General features: G+C 37.7%; 2 protein-coding genes across 2 annotated transcripts; both read left to right on the top strand.

Moving 5' to 3' along the window:
- Nucleotides 1-6,274: 6,274 nt before the first annotated feature.
- On the top strand, nt 6,275-16,430 carry prelp (proline/arginine-rich end leucine-rich repeat protein). Its single transcript, XM_042497157.2, has 7 exons — nt 6,275-6,431; nt 11,481-11,916; nt 12,101-12,286; nt 12,370-12,527; nt 12,651-12,847; nt 15,450-15,525; nt 15,690-16,430. Exons 2-7 carry the CDS (start codon nt 11,485-11,487, stop codon nt 15,778-15,780), a joined length of 1,140 nt encoding a protein of 379 aa, XP_042353091.1. The 5' UTR covers nt 6,275-6,431; nt 11,481-11,484; the 3' UTR covers nt 15,781-16,430.
- A 130-nt stretch (nt 16,431-16,560) lies between these two features.
- il20 (interleukin 20) lies at nt 16,561-21,768 on the top strand. The gene is made up of 6 exons (XM_042493904.2): nt 16,561-19,119; nt 19,650-19,829; nt 20,018-20,080; nt 20,437-20,589; nt 20,695-20,757; nt 21,324-21,768. Exons 2-6 carry the CDS (start codon nt 19,671-19,673, stop codon nt 21,408-21,410), a joined length of 525 nt encoding a protein of 174 aa, XP_042349838.1. The 5' UTR covers nt 16,561-19,119; nt 19,650-19,670; the 3' UTR covers nt 21,411-21,768.
- The last annotated feature ends 2,404 nt before the right edge of the window (nt 21,769-24,172 follow it).

The raw sequence follows: 24,172 nt of genomic DNA on the forward strand, positions 1-24,172 counted from the left end.
AGCTTGTGTTTCCTTTTTATTTAAAAGAGTCCATCTGTGTAAATGTCTTCCCTCTTTCCTGTCTATAAATTTATATGCAGTAAAAAATGGTTACCTATGAAGTAATGCATGTACTTCATGCCTCTCCTGAAGTACAAGAATAACCTGAAGGCCCTAATGCTTTTATTCAATCAATTATTAGTATTAGTATTATTTTATTTGTTGTAGCACTTTTTCTATAAACATTGTTTACAAAGTACTTTACGTACAATTTAACCCCAAAAACAGCTACAATAACAAAGCAAAATTAAGGGTAGCAAGGAAGAACAAGACTGGTTGTTGCATTCATTAGATCTTGCTCCCTAGAGGGCGCTATTAAACATTTTTGTATTGAAATTTGGAGAAATGGGGTCAGAGATTACCCACAAGGTCATTTCAGGAGTAAGACACTTGACATCGAGATGAGAGGACTTTTAGTGTTCTTCATGCCAAAATCTTAATATCCTGCTCTTCTGTGTTTCTCTTCTAGTTGTTACGCAATGGTTTATGATAAAACAACAATTAAAAAGTATGAAGAGAGAGCTATAGTTTAGATTAGCTTGGTTACAACATATGATTGCGAGCTTAGTTGCTAGCAAAAAAATCGCAAATTAGGTATCTCATTATGCAGAACAAGCTGTTACTCCCAGGTATTTAAGTTGTATCATGATTTAAGTAAAGCGACATAGACTAGACTACAGTATATAGCAATCTCTCATCGATTGGTAATTGATTGTCCACCAAAAACTGCTGCAATCCATTAAACATGACTTCAGACATGTATAAGTGCAACACAGTAATGCAGCATCGCACACAGTGAAGCACGCAAAATTACTTTTTCAAAAATTAGTTACTTCATGTAGTGTTTTAAGTAGTGTTTGTGTTGTGAAATATGCAGGAATGATATTGTAGCTACCATTTCTGTTTAGTTGATTTGTGCTTGACAGAAGTCTTTGCTAGCATGCATATCTCTTTCTCTGTCCACAGTAAAATAATCGCATACAAGTTCTAAAGTTTTATTCTGTTGATTGTGGTAGTACATATTATTATAGGCTCTGCACCTATTTACACAATTTCGAGCTGTTGCATGTTAGGCGACTTGAATGAGCAAAGATGAGACAGTTGACTTATTTTATACACTTCTGTTTTCACTAATGTTGCCGTGGAAATTGAGGTCTGCAGATGCTTGTGAAGCTCAGACTTGCCTTACAAACATGAGTTTGCTGTGGGCGTCCATATTTCTAAAGCAGATGCACTGTGCTGCAGTTAGATTGAAAGTTGGGAATTTGGAATGATCAAATTTTCATTTGCAGTGGGTTGCAGCTTAAATTCAGAGCACTTTTGTTTTCAGATAAAGGCCTAAGAATAAAAACGATGTGGGGACAAAGAAGCAATAAGGGGATTAAACAGTACAAGATGCTTGAACCACATGAAAACCAGCTTTGGCAATGGATAGATGGTTTTTATTAAAAGGCATGAAAAACCCATATATTTCCCAAAGGTTAAAAGAACCAACATTTCATCAGCTGGTTTTATTGAGATTTCTGACATGACTGCGCAAACATTGCCAATATAGCGCAGGTTCAATCAAGTATTTCACACCAACCTACGTGGATAACAATATTGCTTTCCAAAAAGGAAAGAAAAACGTAAACATTTAAATGAATCTTTTTAGCGATGTTTGAAATCCAATCTTAAAATAATAATAATAAGTAAGAAAATCATTCAAAGAATTTGGTAAAAATCACAGTTCTCTCACTCACTGAGCTGATTCTAACTGGAGCTCATCAGTTTGTGTTTGTGTGTCGGAGCTAAAGCTTGTTTCAGCTGGATAGCTGGTTTAATTCATGACTGATGAGCTTTAATTTGGAAATGTCGACTATCCAGGTGGCTTCCATAGTGACTTGCTTACCAATATGCCTCCATGAGAAAGTGCTTTTCAGTTTGTATGAGTTCATGTATGATGTAATGCTTCTCCGTCTCATAGGCTGCCTGTGGGATCCACAGTCACTGATGGTGCTCAGTGTGTGTTACATTTTCATTTCATTGGTATGATGACCCTGCATAAAAAGCACATGGTTTGAATAAAATAGGTTTTCATAATTTACAGCTACTTATCTGATCCACATAAACTAATTTTACCAATGTTATAATGACAAATCTTTTAAAAATGACTATAGAGGAACAGAGGACATCCCACCCATCTGGTGAGGTGTGGTATGCACAGTTTCCTATTCTTAGGCCAGTTCTGGGTGGTAGTTAACCACAAAAGCATGACAACTGAACATAAACTCTGTGCTCTTTATCTTTGGTAGATAAAATAAGCAGTGAAGGGAGCTTATCAGTTTACTAAGCAAGTTTGCACGCTTCTCCTGCTGAAGATTTATGTTTAAAATCCCACCGTCCTATAAACACCATGCATTATTTGGGTGTAGATTAAATGTGAGTAATAAAATGTATTCATCATTAATATCATAGTAATGTGAAATCATGAAATAATTTAAGAGACTATAAATTTGTATTTGCATGAATCTTTTCAAACATGAAAGACTGCAAACACTGTGGATTTTGGCTTCACTTAAGCGAGGAGAAAGTGGGTGCGGCTTGCAGGATTCAGCTATGTATACAGTATGCTGTATTATGTTGTTGCAGCAGTGCAACACATTAGAAAGTTGTCTGTAAAAGTTGGGGAGAATATTAGTATTCCTGTGGAAACATTTCTGGCTGAAGCTAATGCTCGTCCACTTTAAACCAAACAGTTCAATCATCCAAATCGCTGTGTAGATGACAGAACAGGCCGTTCTTGGAACATTCTCAGATTATTATACACACTAAGTCATTTTGGTCTGGAGCCTGAGCCTGCCTCGCTCTCTCCATCAGTTTGGAAAACATCTGCTGCAGTATGTAATAGCAATGAGAACTGCTGCTTAAAGATTTCCTGCAGTAAAAGTGGGTTCTCCACCTTATAAATATCACTCTTCTTGAATCAACAGGTTGAATTCAGTCCAAAAAAAAACAGAGCTTTAATATTCAACTTCTGTCCAGATGTAGCAGACCAAACAGTTACCTTCCACAGACTATTTTTATATGTTAAATTAAACTACACAGTTTTACCTCAAAGGCAATTTAATTAACTGGACTCTCTGTGAAATTCAGAGTGTATGAGTTGTCTGAACACGGCTCTCAGCATAAGAGTGGCTGAGTTGGCAGCTAGCAGCTAACAGTGCTAACTCCATAACAAATGGCACAGTGCTGACAGAGCTAACAGTGTTAACCAGGGAGGAGGCAGCATGTGGATGCTATGCCCTCACAATAAAGCCATCCCAATAACCACTAAGAACATTTCATTGTTTAGCATATTGCCCTAGCCTCTAAGCCAGCCCACTTTTTTATCAGTTTAATCAAATGTGAAGGATTTGATTTAAATTACCACTTTGCAAATATTGCATTTTACTGGGAAAATTGTCACAGTAATGGACTAGATTGTCATTATTATGCCCTAATGACACTGTTCTTTAATTAACATTGTGGAAGTGGTAATTCTTGGTGTTTCTCCAGCCCCTTTTGCTGTGCCTGTTCAAGGTGGGTCTGTTGCACTGGTATGCAGACTCACTGTTCTGTATAAAAGGTACAGTCACAAAATGGGGGGACAGAGTTGTTTAGCCTTTAAGCAGAAAAGGGAGGTAGTTACAGGGCAGATTTAGCATTTGTGTAACAGGGACAGCTGGTAGGACAGGACCACAGATGGACATGTTATGCATGCAAACTTTAAAAAGCAGTTCGCAGCTAACTTAAAGAAGAGCAGCAGCTGCAAATGTTTGCAAATTGGAAAAATTTGCAGCGCGTGTAGATGCAGCAGCACGTAACTCCTCAAATCCTTGCTACTTTTTTGCCATATTTTTCTTTTTTTCCACTCTATCCTTCTGTTGAAGAAAGACTTTTCTACAATAGAGAAGCACTTATCAACATTGGGAAAAGTTGGTCACCAATGGCATATGCTGTGCAACCAGTCAGATCAGAGAGGAGAAATTAAACCAAAAGTGCTGGACGAAGAGAGGGAGAAGAGCCAGCAAGAGAGCAAGGCTCACCCGGCTTGGACAGAGAGCTGTTCCTCTACCAAGCCTTTTTCTGGCTAATGTCCAGTCACAGAAGAATGATGTGGATGAGATGTTATTGAGGCTCATTCAGCAACTGGGATTTCAGAGACTGCTTTGCGTACATCTTGACAGAGACATGGTTAACCCCTAAAATCCTGGATCAAGCTGTTGCACTGGATGGGTGGACCTTGTTGGGAGCCGACTGGACACAAGACTGCAATGCAAATTCAAAAAATGCACTGCATGAATTGTATGGTGCCATCAGCAGAAACATGCCCAAGCAGGAATTTTCATAGAACACTTGATTTTAATCAACTCATCCTTCAACTAGAAAGATATAGCAGGATCAAGGACAAGTTTCAATTTCTTTAACCTTTAAGCAGAAAAGGGAGGTAGTTACAGGGCAGATTTAGCATTTGTGTAAATCTGCCTTGTACCTTGTAAAATAATGAGACCTGGGGGCTCTTTAATTTCTGAGCAGAGGACAAGATCAGCTGCCATATAACAGGGCAGGTAAATGATTGTTATTGCCATGGTATGCCATAGATATTGTTTAGAAAGTGCTGCCGATGCATATGTCATATGTCACTGTAGTGGCTGATGCTGTTAAACATCATGTCTCTTTTGCTTCTGCAATGCCAGCATGCTGTCTACAGAGGCATAAAGAAGGGACTTTACGGTGGCCTTATAATGGTGTCTCTGTGTAAAAGAGGTTTCTGTCTTACATTGTATTGTACACTTGCTGTTTGGGTTCTTGATTTTAGGCTGGTTGTGATTGTATTGAATTGCATGTCCCATTTATTTGTTGGCCACCTCTGTAGCAGTGCAACCACAGACCGGCCTGTCACATTTAGTGTCAGCACAGCGCCAGACAGTTGCCAGATACCAGTTTGTGGCCAACCGCCTCATTCAAAGAATCACCTTTGCCTTAATTTCCAGTTTATTTAATGAAAACTTTTTTATACATGTTGTGCAGTTCCAAATTAACTGATGATGGTATATCGTTGAGATGATACATGAAACATTAAAACAAATCACGGGATGTTGTTAATAAGCAGCTGTTTCAAATGATGTCATCTCTGCAGACAGCATAAAAAAACTTTTAAAGAACTAAATGAGGTCATTGTAGTTGATCCGAGGAGCTGAGTCATTAAATATGAAATTTGCACTCTTTTTTTATGGTAGCAGAGAAGATGAGAAAGCAACCAGCCAAACAGTGATGCATTTGTTACATATACCAATTTATCCTGGTGTTCTATTTGTTGATTTTCCTTCTCTTGTTGGGACCAGTCAGGACCAGATGTTTGGCCCAGCTGAGTTCAATAACCCAAACCCAGTGAGTGAGTGAAAAGGAGACAGGAGTGCAGTTGGGGAGAATTGATGAATAGAGTAAAGAAAGTGAGGGAGACGTGAGGCACATGTGTGTACATGTGTGTTTGAAACGGTTCCCCACATATGTTCGCCTCATTATCCCTCGGCTGCAGCTCACTCTACAGGAATGCAGGGCAGCAAACACATGTCCACTTCCTAACCCCCAGTGACACATAAACACACACACACACACACACACACACACACACACATACATAGAGACTCTACACTTTGTTAATCACAGTGCCACACAGCCACACTTCCTGAAAGACCCTCCACATCACCCTATGCCTGCTGGACCTCAGTAATCATACTGTTTAAGTTTACTGATGCTGGAAAAGAAAAAAAACTGACACAGAAAAGATGCTGTGGGGATGCTGCTAATGGAAAGCACATGACTGGGTATGAGTGCAGTCATCTCGACTATAGCGGGGTGGGTGGGTAGGAGACAGAGCAGAGATGCGATTACAGTTTGGCTTTCCCTAACAGAGGTCCAGTGTGCACAGCATTTCTCAAAGACTTCTGATTTAGAAACACATGCTTGTGCACACACACAAATATGCAAACATGTCCGTGCACCCTCGTCCATTTGAGACAAACACTCTCATGCTATGCTGCAAAAAATAATAACAAACTGTGACACAGTTCAGACACATGAAAGAGCCCCGCGGTCTCCCAGAAGGAATTAAGATTAAACCTCACTGGCTGTGAGCCGAGCAGAGAGAAACAGTGTGACCTTCAGAGGGAAAAAAGCCAGGGAACAAACCCAACAAGCAGGCTTGTCCACTAAAAGAGAGAGAGGAAGGGGAGGGTTAGGGACGGAGAGAAACAGAGGAAGAGGAGAGAGGAAGAGAGAGGGAGGGGAAGCAAAAGAGTGAGAGAGGCAGAGAGAAGAAAAGACACAAAAGTTGTGACTTGACAAAAGAGGGCAGGTACCAGAGGCAGGTAAGAAAGTTTATTTGTTTTTTTTTCCAAGGCGGGGTGTTTTGGATGTGACATTATCAGTGAGATAAGAATGCAGACATGAGTGTGTTTGTGTGTGGAACAGAGAGAGAGAGGCAGAAAGATCAGTGTATGTGTGTGTTTAAGGGGGATCCTGGCACAGCTGAGCCATGCTTGTGTGTTTCTATAGAAACACTGTGCCATACAAAGTGGTACTCTGTGCTCTAGGGAGCTGCTGCACACTCCGACTTTGCTGCTTTTCTCCACTCTCTTGCACGCTCACCTTGATTTCAGTTTTTTCTGTCAGAGTGAGGATACAGAGGCAGCTGCTGCAGGAGAGTTAGAATATGAGGAGAGGGAGGAAAGTCTTTGGAAAACTCACTTTGGCTCACTTGGTGGAGAAGAATATGTATTTTTGCAGCTCATCAGGTGGATTTCAAGGTGGATTTTTTGCTTTAAATTAATTTGACTCACTACAGTGAAGCTTTGTCATCCATATTCCAGGATTGATTTTAACTAAAAGCAAAAAAAGAACTGAAAAAGGAATATTTTGGCAAAGAGAGGGGGGAAAAAAATCTCAGGCATGCACCTCACAGGCTGCTGTGAAACACTTTATTGTAAGAGGGCTGAAATTTTTTAAAATCCCTCTGTAAAGAGTGTGAAAAATGCAAAAGAAAACGATTGATCCTGCTGAAGCCTGCTATTGTTCAGGTAAAAAAAACAGTGATGACAGCATATAGTCAGGCAGGAGGGCAGACTGAAGCCTAAAGATTTCTGTTTTTCTATCCTGTTTATTTCGACTCCAATTTTTATTTGTTTTTTTAAGGGATTGAAAAGTCATTTTTGTCATCTTGTCATCTTGTATCATAGATATAGATCCAACCTTTCCACAGCCACTGCAGGACTGCCCCACCCACATGAGGAAATGTTTTGGCAATCTTGTACCACTAATGCTAAGTATCTGCTCCCGATGAGTGTCTCAAAAGGAGCTCAGATACTTCTGTAATTACAACACTTCCAGTGCATGTACCAAGCGATTTTAACATGAAGTTTCGCTTTAAGTTAAGGTGGTCTTAACTGTACATAACTATGTTTTATGTGTTGAATAACAGTCAGAAGATGCAATTTCTATAACATAGTTTTTGTTATTTGGAGTTTTTTGTAACTGTGTTGATAGTCACAGATTTGTGAGTCAGCTCCCCGAATCCTGCTGTGCGTGACGTGGCTCTTATTCAAGGATTTTTTTTTTTTTTTGTAGTCTTACAAAACAGGGATTATTTTCACTTAAGGGAAAGACAGCTCCAGTTCTGCCAACAAGAGAAAAAAATGGTTCGGAAAGATCATGAAGGACTCTGTGGTGACAAACTGCTTTTTTTGACAGCTTCTTGAGATTGAGAATTATGGGTTTTTAAATTTCCTGATGCACATGGCCATCTCAACAGGACTTTTGCCTGGCCGTACTCAAAGTACTAAAATGTAAAAGTACCTAAACCATGCAAAAATAGCTGTGATTCAAAATATCCTCGATTATACTATGAATGAGAATGATAATTTGTTCTTGGATGTTAAAAAGCACAATTAAGACATTGTCAAATATGAGAAATTAAATATATATATTTTTAGTGTCTTAATTTTTTTCTTTATTGGAATTTACATATGAGAAAAACTGAATATGGGTTTTTAGCCATTTTTAGAACATAGTGTAGAGCTGCACTTCATCCTCCTATGGCCAGCATGAGTATTACAACAACAAACCCAGCAAAATTGTCCAACCAAAAAAAAAAAAAAAATTGCATGGCCAAACTTTTGAGAAATTAATTTAGAAAAAACACCTGTTACCACCTATTTGACAGTTAAAACAAAACAAAAATTAAGACAATGATAAATTATCCTGGTAAAACTTTTTTTTTTTAAACCCTGTTCTTAAAAAGTAACACCTCCTGAAGTAATTCCAATATGTTATTTCCTAGTATGGCCAAGTAAAGTTCAATCAATATCTGTGAACATGAGATATTTTCTTTAGCCAAAAATTAGAGAAGTAAACATGATGTCATAAAGTCTGGAGCTGCTCCATAGACAATGAATAGGAGTTTGATTTTGTGGACCCACAGAATGTTTCTTTCCTTTGTTATAGCCAAATGAGCTTTATTTCTACTTAAGTGTTCAAGTTGATCCACTGTCTTAAACCACAGAAATGAATGTAGAAGATGAGCGTAGTTCCCCTTTAAGGCATGAACACAGGAGAAAAAACAAGTTGGATCAAAAATAGAAATTGGATCACCAGAGTTACAGTCATTTTTACATTTGCCTCTCGGGGTCTCCGTAGAAAACAGACAGCATTCAAAATGCATTGTTGACCTTGGAAACAGCACTTGAGAAAACATTCCCACCAGTACGTCCATTAAGTAGCTGTTTTGAAGCTTTCAGTCACATCATACGGGCTTCATCAGCCGATGGAGTTTGCCAATTTGTAATGAGATGCGATTCTACAACTCCCCGACAGATGTTTTGTCCAAATGAAAATGTGAAATTGTTGTTCTGCATTTCCATGACAACTGGAAAGACCAAATCTGCCATACAGCTGTAATATAATCAAAAGCTCCAACACACATACTAAACGGAGCTTGCAGTGTATTGAAAAAGAAAATCTGTTAAAAATCTAGTTGTGAAAATCAACTTTATGGTAAGGGATAAATGAATTAAAGTCATTTGTAATATGAATGTGGTCAGTTTGATGATCTCTGACCTGCAGAGATTACTGCAGTGATCTCTGACCCACTGTCGAGTGCTCATACTGATTCAATTTGCTTATTGAGGTCACAAATATCAAATCAATGAGTCAGCCATCTCTGAATACTGATCATAGCGACAGCAGCAAGAGGGGAAGGAGAGCTGGTTCTGGTTTTGAACGATGGACTGGGAGGCTCTGGGTGGCTGAGAGGGAAAAGGAAGGGCAGTGCCAGGGAACACCGTCAGAGAAAAGTTCAGATTTGTTTTTCCAGGCAGGACAGATTATGGCTCGGAGCCTCATTCCTGCCCCGTGATTCACAAGTGATGTTTATCAAACTGGCCAAATGCTCGCCTGACTGGAGCACAGTGATTGGAAAGTAATGGTGCATTTGTGCTCAGCTGATTTTGAACGCTGAACCTCTTGTGTGTGTCATTGATGAGTCTGTATACCACCAACCTGCTAAATTAAAAACAACTAAATTTTAGACAAACACACATTTTTAAAAAAAATTACTTACACATGTCAGCTTCATGGATTTACATCTGCCTGCACTTTTTCATTTAACAATGGTTTATAAAGATACATATTGCCTCCATCAGAGCTTCACTGGGATTCAGCCTAGTTTCCTTTGGACCTCTCCAGGGTCAAAAAGTCTTAACCTGCCAGACCTGCAGTTTTCCCCTTCAAAACTCTCTCTTTGGACCAGTGCTAACAATAGAGCCTTTATCCCAAAACCTTTCCTCTCCCCTCTCTCATAAGTACTAATTTCCTGTACTAGTATTTGCCCCTCCTCCTTGAAGATTTGATCAAATTAAACAAATCCCTGCTGACTTTCCTGCTCTCTCTCTTTCACTTGAATCACCAAGCTACAAATCCCCATTTTAAACCAGAATAATTTATGAATTTATGTCACTTGGTGACACTAACTAATCAATTCACAGCATTGATTCACTTGCTTTTCTGTGACATTCACAATTAGAGAAACTGTGAAGGACACTGTATAACTAAACATGCAAACAAGTCTCTCTTTAACAAATCTTAAAGTAAGGCTGTCAAATGATAAATTTTTTAGATCATGATTATTGCAGAATTTCGATAATTCATTGCGATTAATCACATGTTCTCAATTCTGTTATGCTGCATTACAAAACCGTTTTAAAGTCCATATTGTCCAGGGACAAACTATTCTTACCAGATTGTCATGATTAGGAATCAAATGACTGCATTGGACAAACATAAAGTGGGCATGTCTGTTAAGGGAAGACCCATTTTCATTCAAATATCTGGAGGTGAGATCTCAAGGGACTCCTGTGAAATGTCCACGCCATTTTTCCATTACAAAAATTTTGCCAGATTTTAGGGCATTATTCAAGCGCCTTACTGAGAAGCTAGCATGACATGGTACCACTGGATTCCTCGAGTCTTCCAGTTTCATTTGATACCAGAACAGCTTTAAGACTCAGCCCGGTACAGCTCGGTATGTACAGACCTTAATGGCATCACAAGCAACGCGTTAACGCTGACAGCCCCATCTTAAATGTGTTGCATGCAATTCTGGAGAATGATAGTTGAATGTTGAGTCTCATTCCCTGCATCCCTGGCCGTCAAATAACTAGCTAGCTTTGGGTTGTCAGTTATCGTGCCAAATCAACCTAAAGTGTCAATATTTGATGACCTGAAATTAGACAATCAACTATTTTTCTTCAGAGATACATACATGTAGTTGCAAACAGCATTATTTTCACTTAAGCGGGACACTGACGTAATTAATTGCAACATTTCCACTACAGTAAGAGATGTTAAAATAAAAGTGCAGTAAAAGTTCAGGCACTAGACTGCTGAATGTATTGGGTTAGTACTGTAGTCTCAGTGTTTTAATGGCAAAGATCCAAAAGAAACATGTTTTATGTTTGTCTAGGTACTCTACTTTCAGCACAGGTTGAGCAGAAATTTGTACGGCTTGGGAATATTTTTCATAAGAAATGCTCTCAAACCTCTTTCAAATTAGGAACAGTTATAAGGCAAATACAAACATTTGTATTTTGTAATCAGAGGTCTGCACTGAGCCTCTAAATGCCTGCTAATCAAGTAAGCAGGGTCTGTATATTTGAGAGGCTACATTGTCCCAGAGCTCCCACACACAGCAAGCCAGAAAAAAAAAGACCAATGTACATGATGTTAAACATTCGGTGTGGGTGGGATGAGATGACCATTCTGGCTAACCAACAGAACCAAAATGACAGGTTGTGTGTTGTGGGGAGGCCTCATTCTCTCTCTTCACGTACAGTCTATAAATCATCCTGTTTCCTGCCCTGTCATAGGACGATGAAGGCCGGCGCGGGACTGTTCTCTGTATTGGCTCTGTTCCTCCTGATAGGGGCGGTGTTCACCCAGAGACCTCGGCAAAAGAAGCCCACCAGGCGCCCAGCCACCATCAGGAAGCCTTCTGTCCCCAAGCCTGCTGTACCGGCACAGCCAGAGCCCGCGGAGCCTACGGACTTCCCCCCTCCCATCCTTGGCCCACCCTCCATCTATCCCGACTGCCCCCGAGAGTGCGTGTGCTCCCCGAGCTACCCCAATGCTCTCAACTGTGAGAACCGCAACATCCGTACAATCCCTGTCATCCCATTTAGGACCCACTACTTGTACCTGCAGAACAACTACATCTCAGAAGTGACAGCAGAGCCGTTTCTCAACGCCACTGAGGTCCGTTGGATCAACTTTGCGAACAACCGCATTCATCGAATAGACAAACAGGTCAGAAAGTTTCCCCAAGTAAAGACAGCCTTGGATGTGAACTTTGACCGAACCACCTGAGAGTGAGTTCGTTTCTGACGAATGAGACTCTACAATTGACTATTTTATGACTATAAAATGACAAAATTACATACATGAAAACTCTATATAAAAATCTAAAAACAACTCTGTATCTCTTGTACAGGTGTTTGAGAAGATCCCAGCACTGCTGTACCTCTATGCCCAGCGTAACAATCTGAAAGAGGTCCCCGCCGGTCTCCCAGCAGGCCTCGAACAGCTTCGCCTCGGAAGGAATCGTATTTCTAAGATCCCTGCAGGTGCCTTTAGCAAGATGGGGAACCTAACGCTCCTTGACCTCTACCACAACCAGGTAAACTTTGTTTAAAACACTTTTATGAGTATTTTACTGCAATTTCTGGAGCAAACATTAGCATCTAATGACTTCTTTTTTAGATTAGTGACAGTGACCTGGGAAAGAACACATTTAAGGATCTGAAGAGCCTCATGCAGCTTAATCTGGCCCATAACGTCCTGAAGAAGATGCCTGTTGGTGTACCTAGTAGCCTCATACAGCTTTTCCTGGACAGGAACCGTATAGATGACATCCCAAAGTAAGTGTACAGTGTTCACTGTGTCACATAGCCAATGAACATACCCGCATACGCACACTGCATCCATTATTAAACAGTGGTTAGATGTCAAATTTAACAATTGTTCTTCTCATTGTTGCTCAGAGACTACTTTGAAGGTTTCAACCACCTGGCGTTTGTGAGGCTGAACCACAACCAGCTGAGCGATAAGGGTCTTCCCAAGCTTGTGTTCAATATATCCACCCTGCTGGACCTGCAACTGTCTCACAACCAGATCGCCTCTGTTCCTCTCTTCAGTGGTCACCTGGAGCACCTGCACCTCAACCATAACACCATCGAAAGTGAGTTATTTCAGATGAAATCTGCACTGATTTGTGAGAGGTAGCAGAGGTCTCTGTAATACTGATATCTAGATAATACATGACAGCCATGCTCACATTTAGTGTAAAGCTGCACCAGTCAATATTGTTATTATGACAACAAATCAAATGACTACTGACATGCAATGCAAAAAGCTTGTTTTATGAGGCAACACAGCTCTGCTGTTCCCTTGAATTCTACAGTGTTTTAGAGAATCTGAGACAGATAGTCTGTGAGTAGTTTGTTTGTGCCGCCTCCTCTTCCTACTACCTATAATGGTATTTGCTAGAAAACCAGATGTCTATCATGTCAAACTACACAGAGCCGATAAAATATAAATCAGGATTCTGTTACAGCATTGCCTGTTTTTCAAATGTTTTCAGAAACATATTTTAGTGAACTGTTTAGCTGTAAAATAAGAAAGTGTGCGACACAGCTCCCATGTTGGAAAAAGTCGAGCAAAGCACCAAGCACCGCCCATCATCCAGACCAACTTTCTCATTTTACAGCTACACTCTACACCATAATATGTTTCTGAAAAGTCTTACAGATCCTCAGCTCTGATAGGTGGTTTTAGTTCTTTGGGGTAAGGCCATTCTAAGCAATACAGGTAGGCAGAGGTTTTTTTTTTTTCCCCACAGATCATCTTCAGTAAAAAGTTTCTTTTTTATGAAGTTACAGTCCATAACTTTAAACTTAAAAAGAACTGCAAACTATTAACGTATTATAACAAAATATACATAATAAGTTTCGGAAATGGAATAATGTCTTCAATACACAAACATCAACAATACACTACAGAATGACATTGTGAACTTTAAGTAAAGTGACACCACCAAAAAGTTCATTAGCAGTTATATGATACTATAACACAATTATGAGGATTGTGGAGCAGTATTTGCTGGCTGCAAGTAAGCATGGAAAAAGAAATAATTCAAAGTGATTATCAAAACCATGTCAAGTGCTTATTTTCCAAAACTTAAGATCAATTAACATTTAATTTGGTACTTTAATAACAGAGTGAGGTGATTCACTGTGGGAAATGCCTTGATGGAAGCTCCAAATAACACCATGTCTGTCAGTGACAGACAAGCCCAACTGCTCAGAGCAACATTTCCTTATATTGTAGATTCATGTGAATACTTATTCAATACAGATAAATATAGATTCAAATAAAAAAGGTTTGTTTTTTTATTACAGTAAAAAATAGGCACATCTCACTTTGAACAGCTTTTAAAACAAGTTTATTTTAACAGCTCTAAAAATGTATTTTAAGAAAATTTGGAATTTTAAGTGTGACATTTCCCCTAACCTCATATAGTGTTGTCACTGCTACTGTATATTGTTAATGTCTATAAGTAGCTTTGAGAAAGTTACTTTTGAAATGTAGTAGGTTACAGGTTACTATTTGTCCTGTTATAATGCCTGTCAAGTATGAACTTAATCTAACTTATGTAATTCATCAAAATGAGTACTTTTGATTACTTTTCTTACAAATGTTTCAAACTGAGCAAAAAAATAGGTAAAAAAAGGTTTGGAAAAGTAATTCCTGAACAGCAAAAAAAAAAAAAAAAAATGCAAATCACCATAATGTATGTCATATTCCACATATAAACTTTTAAAAAATAAAACTAAACTTTTTAATCAAAAATGTATCCAAATGTATCAGATTTGCAATCACTAACATTTTGATTAGTGATTATAATTTAATTATATATTTTTTTCTCAGTAACTGTAACACATTGGAATAACATTTACTTTGTTATGTTACCACATGTAACTAGTTACTCCCCAACACTGTTTATTCTACTTCAGAAACTTAGAAGTTATATTGGTTATGATACCTTAAAGCTTATTATGTGTCTTTATAACTTGCTGAAGTTATGGTCGTCATAATGTGTTGTGAAACAAAGGACTCAGATTCTTCTTTCAAACACTGTTGCCACTTTAGCAATGAGGTATAACACATAATAAATGCTGAGTTTGTTATATATCATGCCCCCCACGTATAATAGTACTTCATGAACCTTGTTATAAGTTGTCATGCATGATTAGAAACATTTGCTGAAAAATTTTATAAATCCTTTCAATTGCATTATAATGTCTAACGAATGTGCTTTTAACGCATAATAGACATTTCATAGAAAGTGTGACCGTTTCCTATTTGAGCCAGAAAACTGCTTTTCAGGAAGCTTTCTTGATAGTATTTCCGTGTTGAGACTATAGCTGAACAAGTTTGTGTCGACATGGCTTTGCCTGAGGCTCCCAAGGTCACTAACAGGTTATTAATCACCCTTCAGTGAATTTTAGTGAGAGGCGTTTCCTTAATTATTGCCTTTTCATTTCTCCTGATTGTCTGGTCTATATTTGTTTATGATGTTGGTCTGGGTGTGCTCACTTGTTTGCTGAAGTGATTTATGTTTTAAAATGTACTGAACACATAACAAGATCAAATTAGATCTTTAGTATTATAAGCAAATAAAATAATCCTTCTCCAGTGGCAGATTTCTTTAATCTCTCCTTGTTTGAAGGAAACAACATTTGAGGATTAAGACAATAATGACTGTGTGTGTTTCCCGGCAGGCATCAATGGCACATCTATCTGCCCATACAGCCTGCAGGCCGATCCGGATGATCTCAGCCAGGTGCCCAGACTAAGGTAGGTCACACTATGATGACACAACTTGGCACTCAACCATGCAAACTGGTACATCCATTTTATAGGAAGTAAACAGGAACAAAATAATTATGTCAGGAATGAACAGGTATTTAAAAGCAGAAGTTGTTGCGACGGCATGTGAAACACCTGCTCTGTTGCGTCAGGTACCTGCGCTTGGATGGAAATCACCTCAGCCCCCCCATCCCTCTGGATGTCATCATGTGCTTCAGACACCTCCATTCTATTGTCATTTAGGAGACCAGTGCCTAACGGCCTGGGGTTATGCACGCATGCACACGAACCGCACGCATACAGAATACACACACAAATACGCACAGAGTCACCGTGTGCATACGGAATTAAAGACAAAGCATGCTCAGTGAAAAAGATATACCCAACTGTGGATTTGCGTTATTGAAAGCGGGAAAAACACATGAAAAACTGTAAAGCTTTGGTAGTTCAGCTTTCATTCTTGCCAGATTCAAAAGAATTTGAGCTATAAATCTACAAAGAGTGGATATACCAACATTTAGGGTCAGGTTTTTGTTACATTTTATCAGTTTTTGTTTATAGAAATACAATGCAAAAAAACCTAGAATGAGTAAAGCCTGAAAATGCAGGTACATTGACAGACATGCTACAAACGTAGAAGGTAGTTATGTTTCTTAGCAGAAAGCTGCCACCAGCAACAACAAACAGAGCTGCAGTGGATCGCACAAAAAACAGTTTAAAACATAACTACCATGTAGTTGATACTGTCCTAAATGTGCCTGTGGTTTTCAAGGTACTCCATGTAAAAATGTCATTTTATCCTTTCTTTTCTTACTCTTCTGTATATTATTCTTCTGTATAAAGAAGCTTTGTATAAATAATGGAAAATAAAACCTTTTTCTTTGATCATTTGATCATGCTGGATTTTTGAGATTTTCTTGACACCCCTCCCCTTTTAGTATATGATCCACTGATAACTCAGTCAGTCTTTTCGAGGGACATTACACAAGCAATACTAAGAAAAATCCAATTATGTTTTAAAGTGAGGTTTTTCTTAAAGAAATATTGTAGGGTTTTTGACCACTGTTTGTTTTTACTGGTAGTGCTGGGCAGTGAACATGCATAAAAACCCAATTGATCATCACAATTTGAGGTATCTAAAAAAATAAATAAATTTAAAAAAATAAAAAAATAAAAAAATCTCCGTTTTATAAGGAAATCAATGCATTGGGCCTGGGCGATATATGGAGAAAATCAAATATCATTATATTTTTTGCAATAATATTGGATTGACTATTGTTGCTTTCACAAAATATTTACACAGTATCATTTTTGATAGATAATCGTCAGTAATTTGGATATAATGACTTAACAAATACAAGAACAGTTAGAACAGTTTGGTAAGTTCAAATGAGATACATTTATTGCAGAGTTTCCATAACCAGACCTTCATCAGGTCTTGCCTGTTGAAAATTTAGATACCGCATTTATTTATTTTTCAATTTGTGCAGGAGTCTATCTGCAAAATGTGATATTAGGATATCCACAATCTAGGACAATATCTAGTCTCATAACAATACCAATATTATATTGATATAATGTCCAGCTCTATTTTCAAGGATACACAAAATGTATTTTGGTGAGAAACATGAAAGTTTTGTTTGTTCATGAGACTATGACTCCATGTGTTCTGAGACAAAAACACCCTGTGATTTGTGTGACATTAATATATATTCATGTGTATGACTACAACAACAACTGCAAGATTGACATGCAGAATGTAAAATCAATGTCCTTCGTCTGCTGATGTCTTATATCTACTTTTTACTTAAATTATGAAATCTATTAAAGATAACAGTGCAGCGACAGTGGGGAAATATCAGCAAAATGATAAAATATACTTCAATAGACCTGCAGCAAATACTACTACTACCACTACTACTACTACTACTGATGATGATAATACTACTACTACTACTACTAATAATAATAATAATAATAATGATAATAATAAAATGTTCCCTTTTTTAAATTTAAAAATTAGTAAAGTCATTGTTTGTCGTTAGTTTAAACTGATACAGATAAGAATATATTCAGTGATAATCTGGCTTCATTTGACCTCTAATAGTTGCCTCCTGGTGCTCTTAAAATCCCACATTTTGAATATTGGTTGTGAAACCTCTAATAGAGCCGTGACATATAGAGACTGCACAATTATGACATGCCACAAAATCATTACACACAGAACTGAAAAACTGCAACAGAAAAAAGCAACAGTAATGCAAGTTGTCTATTTGGTGCAGAGACCCAGAAAGTATCAGAAAAACATTATGAGCTCAGCCCAGTGCTCCCCACTGTGGGGGTCAGGAGCCCCTAAAGGATCGCAAAATAACCTACAGTATTATTGTTATTGTACTGTACTACAAATTGTTGCTGTTACAGGATTTTTAGTTTTGAGATGATGACATGTGGCTTGTGCAAAGGCAACTATGACTAAATCTTAGACAAATGTAACATATACTTTGTATTTAAGTAGTGAAGGTGTATCATATGAATATAATTAGAGCAGCAGCTGATATATTCACCAGCTGTTGAATCTGAGACCTGGTTCTTGGATCATTGGAAAATTTTCACGTTTAAAAAGCTTTGTAATGACCTCTAGTGGTTAGAAACCAGCACGGAGCATTCCTGAGCTGGGAAGTGCTGGCAGCTATTATTGCCACACACATGCACCTCCTATTAGGAGATTTGGAATTTCTTCACTTCCCCATTTATATCACCATAGATCTGTTTATTTAGATCTGGTTTTTTTTTTCACATGGACACTGGTAAATCCTGTTCTCCACTGTACTTCCCTGCTCTTGTTTCTTTCCACTGCAAGTAAATTTTCAGCAGTCATTAAAAGTCAACGTGACCGGATAGGCAGGTGAGCAGGCCCCGTCAGTGTTTCCGATCAGGACTTGTCTGACAGGAGTTAAGTCTTTTTCTGTGATTTCCTCAAGGAAAGCAAAGACGGTTATGTCACACTGTGCTGAGGGATGTTTTACCTCCAGTGTTAAACTGAACGTACAGACAACATTTTGGTCAGAAATGTGTGAGAATTAAAAAAAAAAAACAACTCTTATTGGTTTAAATAACAGAACAAAAAAAGCACCCATCTTTCACACTATAAGAGATCAACATAATTCAAAAGAGCATTCAAATTATGCAATGCTTTTTAACAAGGAACACACAGGTGAATAAATTAACAGTGTAGAGGGATCTGATGAATGACTCATTAAATAATGACATCACTGACAGTGACAGTGTTTCTCTCCAATCAACACACCAAACATCAAGGAGGAGGAAATTTTTAATTATGCCTTTTCCCTTTCTGCCTTTCATGTATTGAGACATCAGTTCCCTTAATTATTACATACTTCCTCCTCCTGTAAACCAATTTGTGTGCACATGTGCAGGTGCATGAGTGTGTGTGTGTCTGTGCAAGTGGTGCAGTACCTGGTAAAAATCCCCCTCACTCCACTATAAGAGGAGACAGCATGGAGACACCAAGGCACATCACTCCCAGGACGACTCCTCTGAGTAAAGACCAAACACACACAGGTGAGTCTAAACACACAGGTGATGCTGGTAGCGGTCTGGTGGTGGGTTGGTACCTGAATATCACAATTGGATTTAAATTTCCAAACAAGAAAAAAAAGGCAGGATGGGAGATTTAATGCAAATCACATGTAATTTTTAGGTTTATTCCATATGCTTTAAATTTATGCTGAATGATTACATGAATGCTTTATGATAAAATATTAGTTTATTATTTGAAAAAAAAAGTTTTAGCATGTCATTTAAAAAGAAAAATCCCAAACATTTACTTTTTTTAACTCCTGAAACTTGCAGATTTTCAGCTGTTCTCTCTTTGTGAAATTTGAAAATTATATATTGAATATAAGAACAAAACAGCACAAGAATAATCAAAACATCACCTTGGGTGTTGATGGACATTGGACATTTGTTAAGCAGAATATTTAAAATGTGAAGTGATCCTGAGGTGAATATCTCAGGATCATGCATATATCCATGTATAATTCTCCATAGTTTATCTTGAGAGATTTTAACAAACAAAATGTTTCTGTTAGCTCTGCCACCAGACGACCACAATGATGAAGATGCTGCTCGGCTCCTCTCTCTGCCTGCTCCTCCTCCTCAGCTGTTTTAGTCAACATGTGGAGGGCCGAGCTCTGAGTCTGGACAGCTGCTCTGTCAATGTCCACACACATGAACTGCGTACATATTTTACTTCCATACGATCAAATGCGGTAAGTGTAACACACAAACACACACACTTATTCAAAATGAACCCTAGAAATCAACAAATGCAGGCGCATCATCCAATACAGCAGGCTGGCAACAGCTGTACCATATATATATATATATATATCTGAATGACTTGGGAAGAGAGTTGGGGATAGATTCTAACTTTTTCTTTGTGGTCTTTGCGTTACAGATAACAGGCGACAATGAGATTGGAGTAAAACTTCTGGACAAATCACTGATAAATCATGTTCAGGTGAGTCTTATACCATCAAGTGCTGGTGTGTTATACAGAGGTAGAGTGGGGGGGGCTGATGGGGCTTCAGCCTGAAATGTTTTCTCAAAAGCTGTGATTTTCTCAGGGTTAACTAAACTTAACTTAACCTCTACTCAAACATAATATAACAAACAGGTTTCAAGATGAGTAGTCCTGTTTGAATCAAATTCCTCCCCCCATCTATGATATGTAACTTTTAAAAAATTGCAACATCAAACAGTTTGGGTTCAAAATTTTCAGATTTTGAAAATATCTCTGCTCTGCATAGACTGATAAGGTGTGTGACATGAATGTGTGAGAACTGCTGATATCTGACCTTTCTGTGTCTCCATCAGGCTGGTCAGACATGCTGTTTCCTGCGTCTCGTGCTGCGTTTCTATGTTGAGAGAGTGTTTAGCAACTATGCCTCTGCCCAGCCACAGCAGCAACGCAGCTCTAGCGCTCTGGCCAACGCTTTTGTCAGCATCAGAAGAGATATTCATAAATGTGTAAGTTAGCTGTTGAATAACTTAGTTGTTCAATAATAACCCAGTAATAATTAAAGTGCTTTGATTAAAAAGGTTGTATTAATAATTGTGCTTTGTTCTGTGCAGCACTGCCACTGTGAAGAGGACACGCAGAGAAAAATCGATTCCCTTCATGCTGAGTTTAACAAGGTATGTACAAAATCACTGTATAATGAATATGCGCATTATGGGCTGCAGAGGCTGCAATTTATTTCACTTTGTAAAATGATGTCTATAGTTGGTTTTCTGTAATTATGGGCTACTGTTGGTATCCAATTCATAAATATTCTATTGGGAATATTTTTAACATTGTACAACTTTAAGTTGTATTTTGAGTCACATTCCCAGGTCATCAAATGTCAACACATTTGGTTGATGGTTGGACTGAAGCACCAACCCAAAATTTCTCAACAATCAGCTAAAACTACATAATGTTGCTTCAAATATATCACAGAATCACTTCATAAGAAGATCTGACCTGCAAAAATGCAGCCACTAAATCTATTAAAAACCTGTCAATATAAATACTTAGTTCTGTATGTTACCAAAAATGAAACACAGTGCACTCCTAAGCACTAAGAAGTTCAAAATAACACAATAGGTTTCTTTTCAAAACAAATTTTAATCTATTTTAAAATAAAAAAGTGACAAAACAAAATACTCTCTATACAGTTATAATCATCATGAAATCTTGTGCTCTCCTTTCCACTGATTAGCTCAACATAAACCAGGCAGCACAGAAGGCTGTGGGAGAACTGGACACTGTCCTGGATTGGCTGGAGGGCCAGAAAACACACACATGATCACACAGAAACTCAACAAATCAACTCTGTAATCCCAAAGTTGCTGCACTTGATGAGTCCTTAGCTAATATCAAACATGTAACACTTGACCTGATATTACTTGTAAACAGAGTGAAGGTTTCTCAACTTCACTTCTGTGCCATTAAGCATTTCTCTATTTTTTACTTGAATTAACTTAATGTGTATTTTAACCACTGGCATGTGGACTGTTTTCATGCAATATTTAACTATCATAACATAAATATGTAAGTGTTTATATTTATCATGATTTAAACATTTTAAAGGTATTTTTATGTGCTCACAATGCAGACTTAAAAAAATTATTGAATTGATACTTTATTATTTTAAGAATGGTTAAATTTAAACATGAATAAAAAATATATATATATATATTATCTTACCTGACTTTGAGTGTTTCTTTTCAACAAAAAGGTGTGCTAAAATTATGTCATATCAAAATTCAAAAAGTTCAGACGTAAGGTCGGTCAAAATTCACTCCTTGAATTGAATTAACAGTCAAGTAATAATTAAGTTATTTATTTATTTATGTATTTAGATGCATATGTATACATATACATGCCTATGTATTTATTTACATTGGATTCCCATTAGTCGTTACCATAGCAACAACTACTCTTCCTGGGGTCCAGTGATGATTCAGTACTCATTAACTACTCAGTACAGTGCTTCACTTTACTTTATACTTTTTAGTTTTTAGAACTTAAGATGTCTGTCAAACCTTTAACATCAGTGCAAACAGCTAGGTAAAGAGGATGAACACCATCTTTGATCCAGATCACATGAATGGACAAGACCATCTCTGCATCTGGGGAAATGCTGACGTGCACACAGCAGGAGTAAACTCTGGCTGTGGATCTGGATCTTCTTGGGATTCCAAATGCCTTTCTCTGCCATGCTGCTCCGTGCACGTGGCTGGTGCTGAGGGGCTCAGGAGTAGCTTCTGCTCTTGGGCCACTGGGATCCCAAATAGGATCACTGCCCCCTCCAACCATGCATATATTGTAGCTAATTTGTTCATAATTTTGTTAGTGTTACTTACTGGGCTTCTTTGTTGCACAATAGGCAGGAGCTGGCAGGATTGCATTTCACTGTGATTACACTGGTAATCTGGTCAATACAGTTTGATTGATTGGTTATTAGGTCGTTTCCCATTTGTTCTGTCACTCAATTTACTAATCAATTAATTTTAGGAGTTACCAAAAAACTGATCATTAACTAATAGTTAGCTACTCATTCATCCCTTATTTCGAAATTAAGTCATCATTAACTAATGATTAGTTCCTGTATGACATTTGATTGGGAGTTATTCAAAAAATGACCATTAACTAATGATTAGTTCCTTATTCGTTCCTCAGTAACTACTCATTTTTGGTGTACCTTATTGTAAAGTGTTACCAAATCCAAATACAGAGGTAAGTCCAACATAAAAAAAATGCTGTTTTGTCTAAAGATGTTTCATTTGTATTATTATTTAAGTTAAAATCATGCAAAGTGAGCTAATAATGCTAGATAATGATGCTATGATAACTGCTAAGAATTAAAGGATGTTTATTAATCATCTGAATGTCAAACTAGTAACTTATGTGGTTAACTGCTGCTGCTGGCTGGCTGCTTTGTGCTGTTCTTTTTTTTCCCAGTATATTGTACATTGTGGTGAAATTAGCTGGCCAATATGGACAAATAATCACCCATGTTGTTGGGCATGTGTAACTGTTTAATTGTAATGCAACTTCTTTTTTTTCAGTCTGTTCCAGGTGAGGTCTGTTAATTCTATGTTACTTTGAGAACTCTACGGTATATAAAATCATTCAATCATTTAGAGCTTTTAAAGAAATGTCTGTGCACATGCAACAAGGATGAAAACCAGTATAGGATGGCTGTGATCTTTAGGCTGTACAAGGCACTGTTTTTAAAGGACAAGATTTTTGTAGTGGAAATCTCTGCATCTCTGCTATACTACAATGTTGTCATTATTACTATTATTATTATTATTGCTAAATAATTAGCAGCAATTACCCTGTTACTTGCTGTGACAGGCCATTTACCTGAAAGCTTTAATTACTAGTTCGGAATGTCCTAGTATAGCTTGGGTAATAATAATAATAATAATAATAATAATAATAATAATAATACAGTAAGTCAATATCTCGAATATTGAAAAGTCATAGTATTGTTTGTCGAAAATATGCCATACTATAATGATATAATGACAAAATTTGGCACGTACAAAAAACTGCTGAAAACAACTGGAAACAACTGAGAATAACCTGCCAAGACACGCTATAATATAGAAAATTGTAAAAATAGCAAAAAGCACCATAATTTGGCATGTCAAAAAAAGTACCAAAAATGTAACACTATTGTAAGGCCAAAAATGTCAAAATTTGACATGTCCAAAAAAACTGGTGAAAATAGGTGGAAACAGCTTAGAATGGCCTGCCAAGATACGCCATAGCCTACAAAGCTGCAAAAACGGTGAAAAGCAGCATAATTTTGTGTGTCAAATAAATGACCAAAAATGCACGACTATAGTAAGTGTAGCAGTAATGTCATTTTTTACATGTCCCAAAAACAGCTGAAAAAAACTGGAAAGAAGTGAGAATAACCTGCCAAGACACACTATAGCATAGAAAGTTGTAAAAACAGCAAAAAAACACCATAATTTGGCATGTCAATGAAATAACTTAAAATCCAAGACTATAGTAAGGCAAAAAATGTCGAAATTTGACATGTCCCAAAAA

This window comes from Plectropomus leopardus, chromosome 2 (genome assembly GCF_026936395.1).
Source record: "Plectropomus leopardus strain MGB_pleo_1.0 chromosome 2, ASM2693639v1, whole genome shotgun sequence".
Classification (NCBI taxonomy): Eukaryota; Metazoa; Chordata; class Actinopteri; order Perciformes; family Serranidae; genus Plectropomus; species Plectropomus leopardus.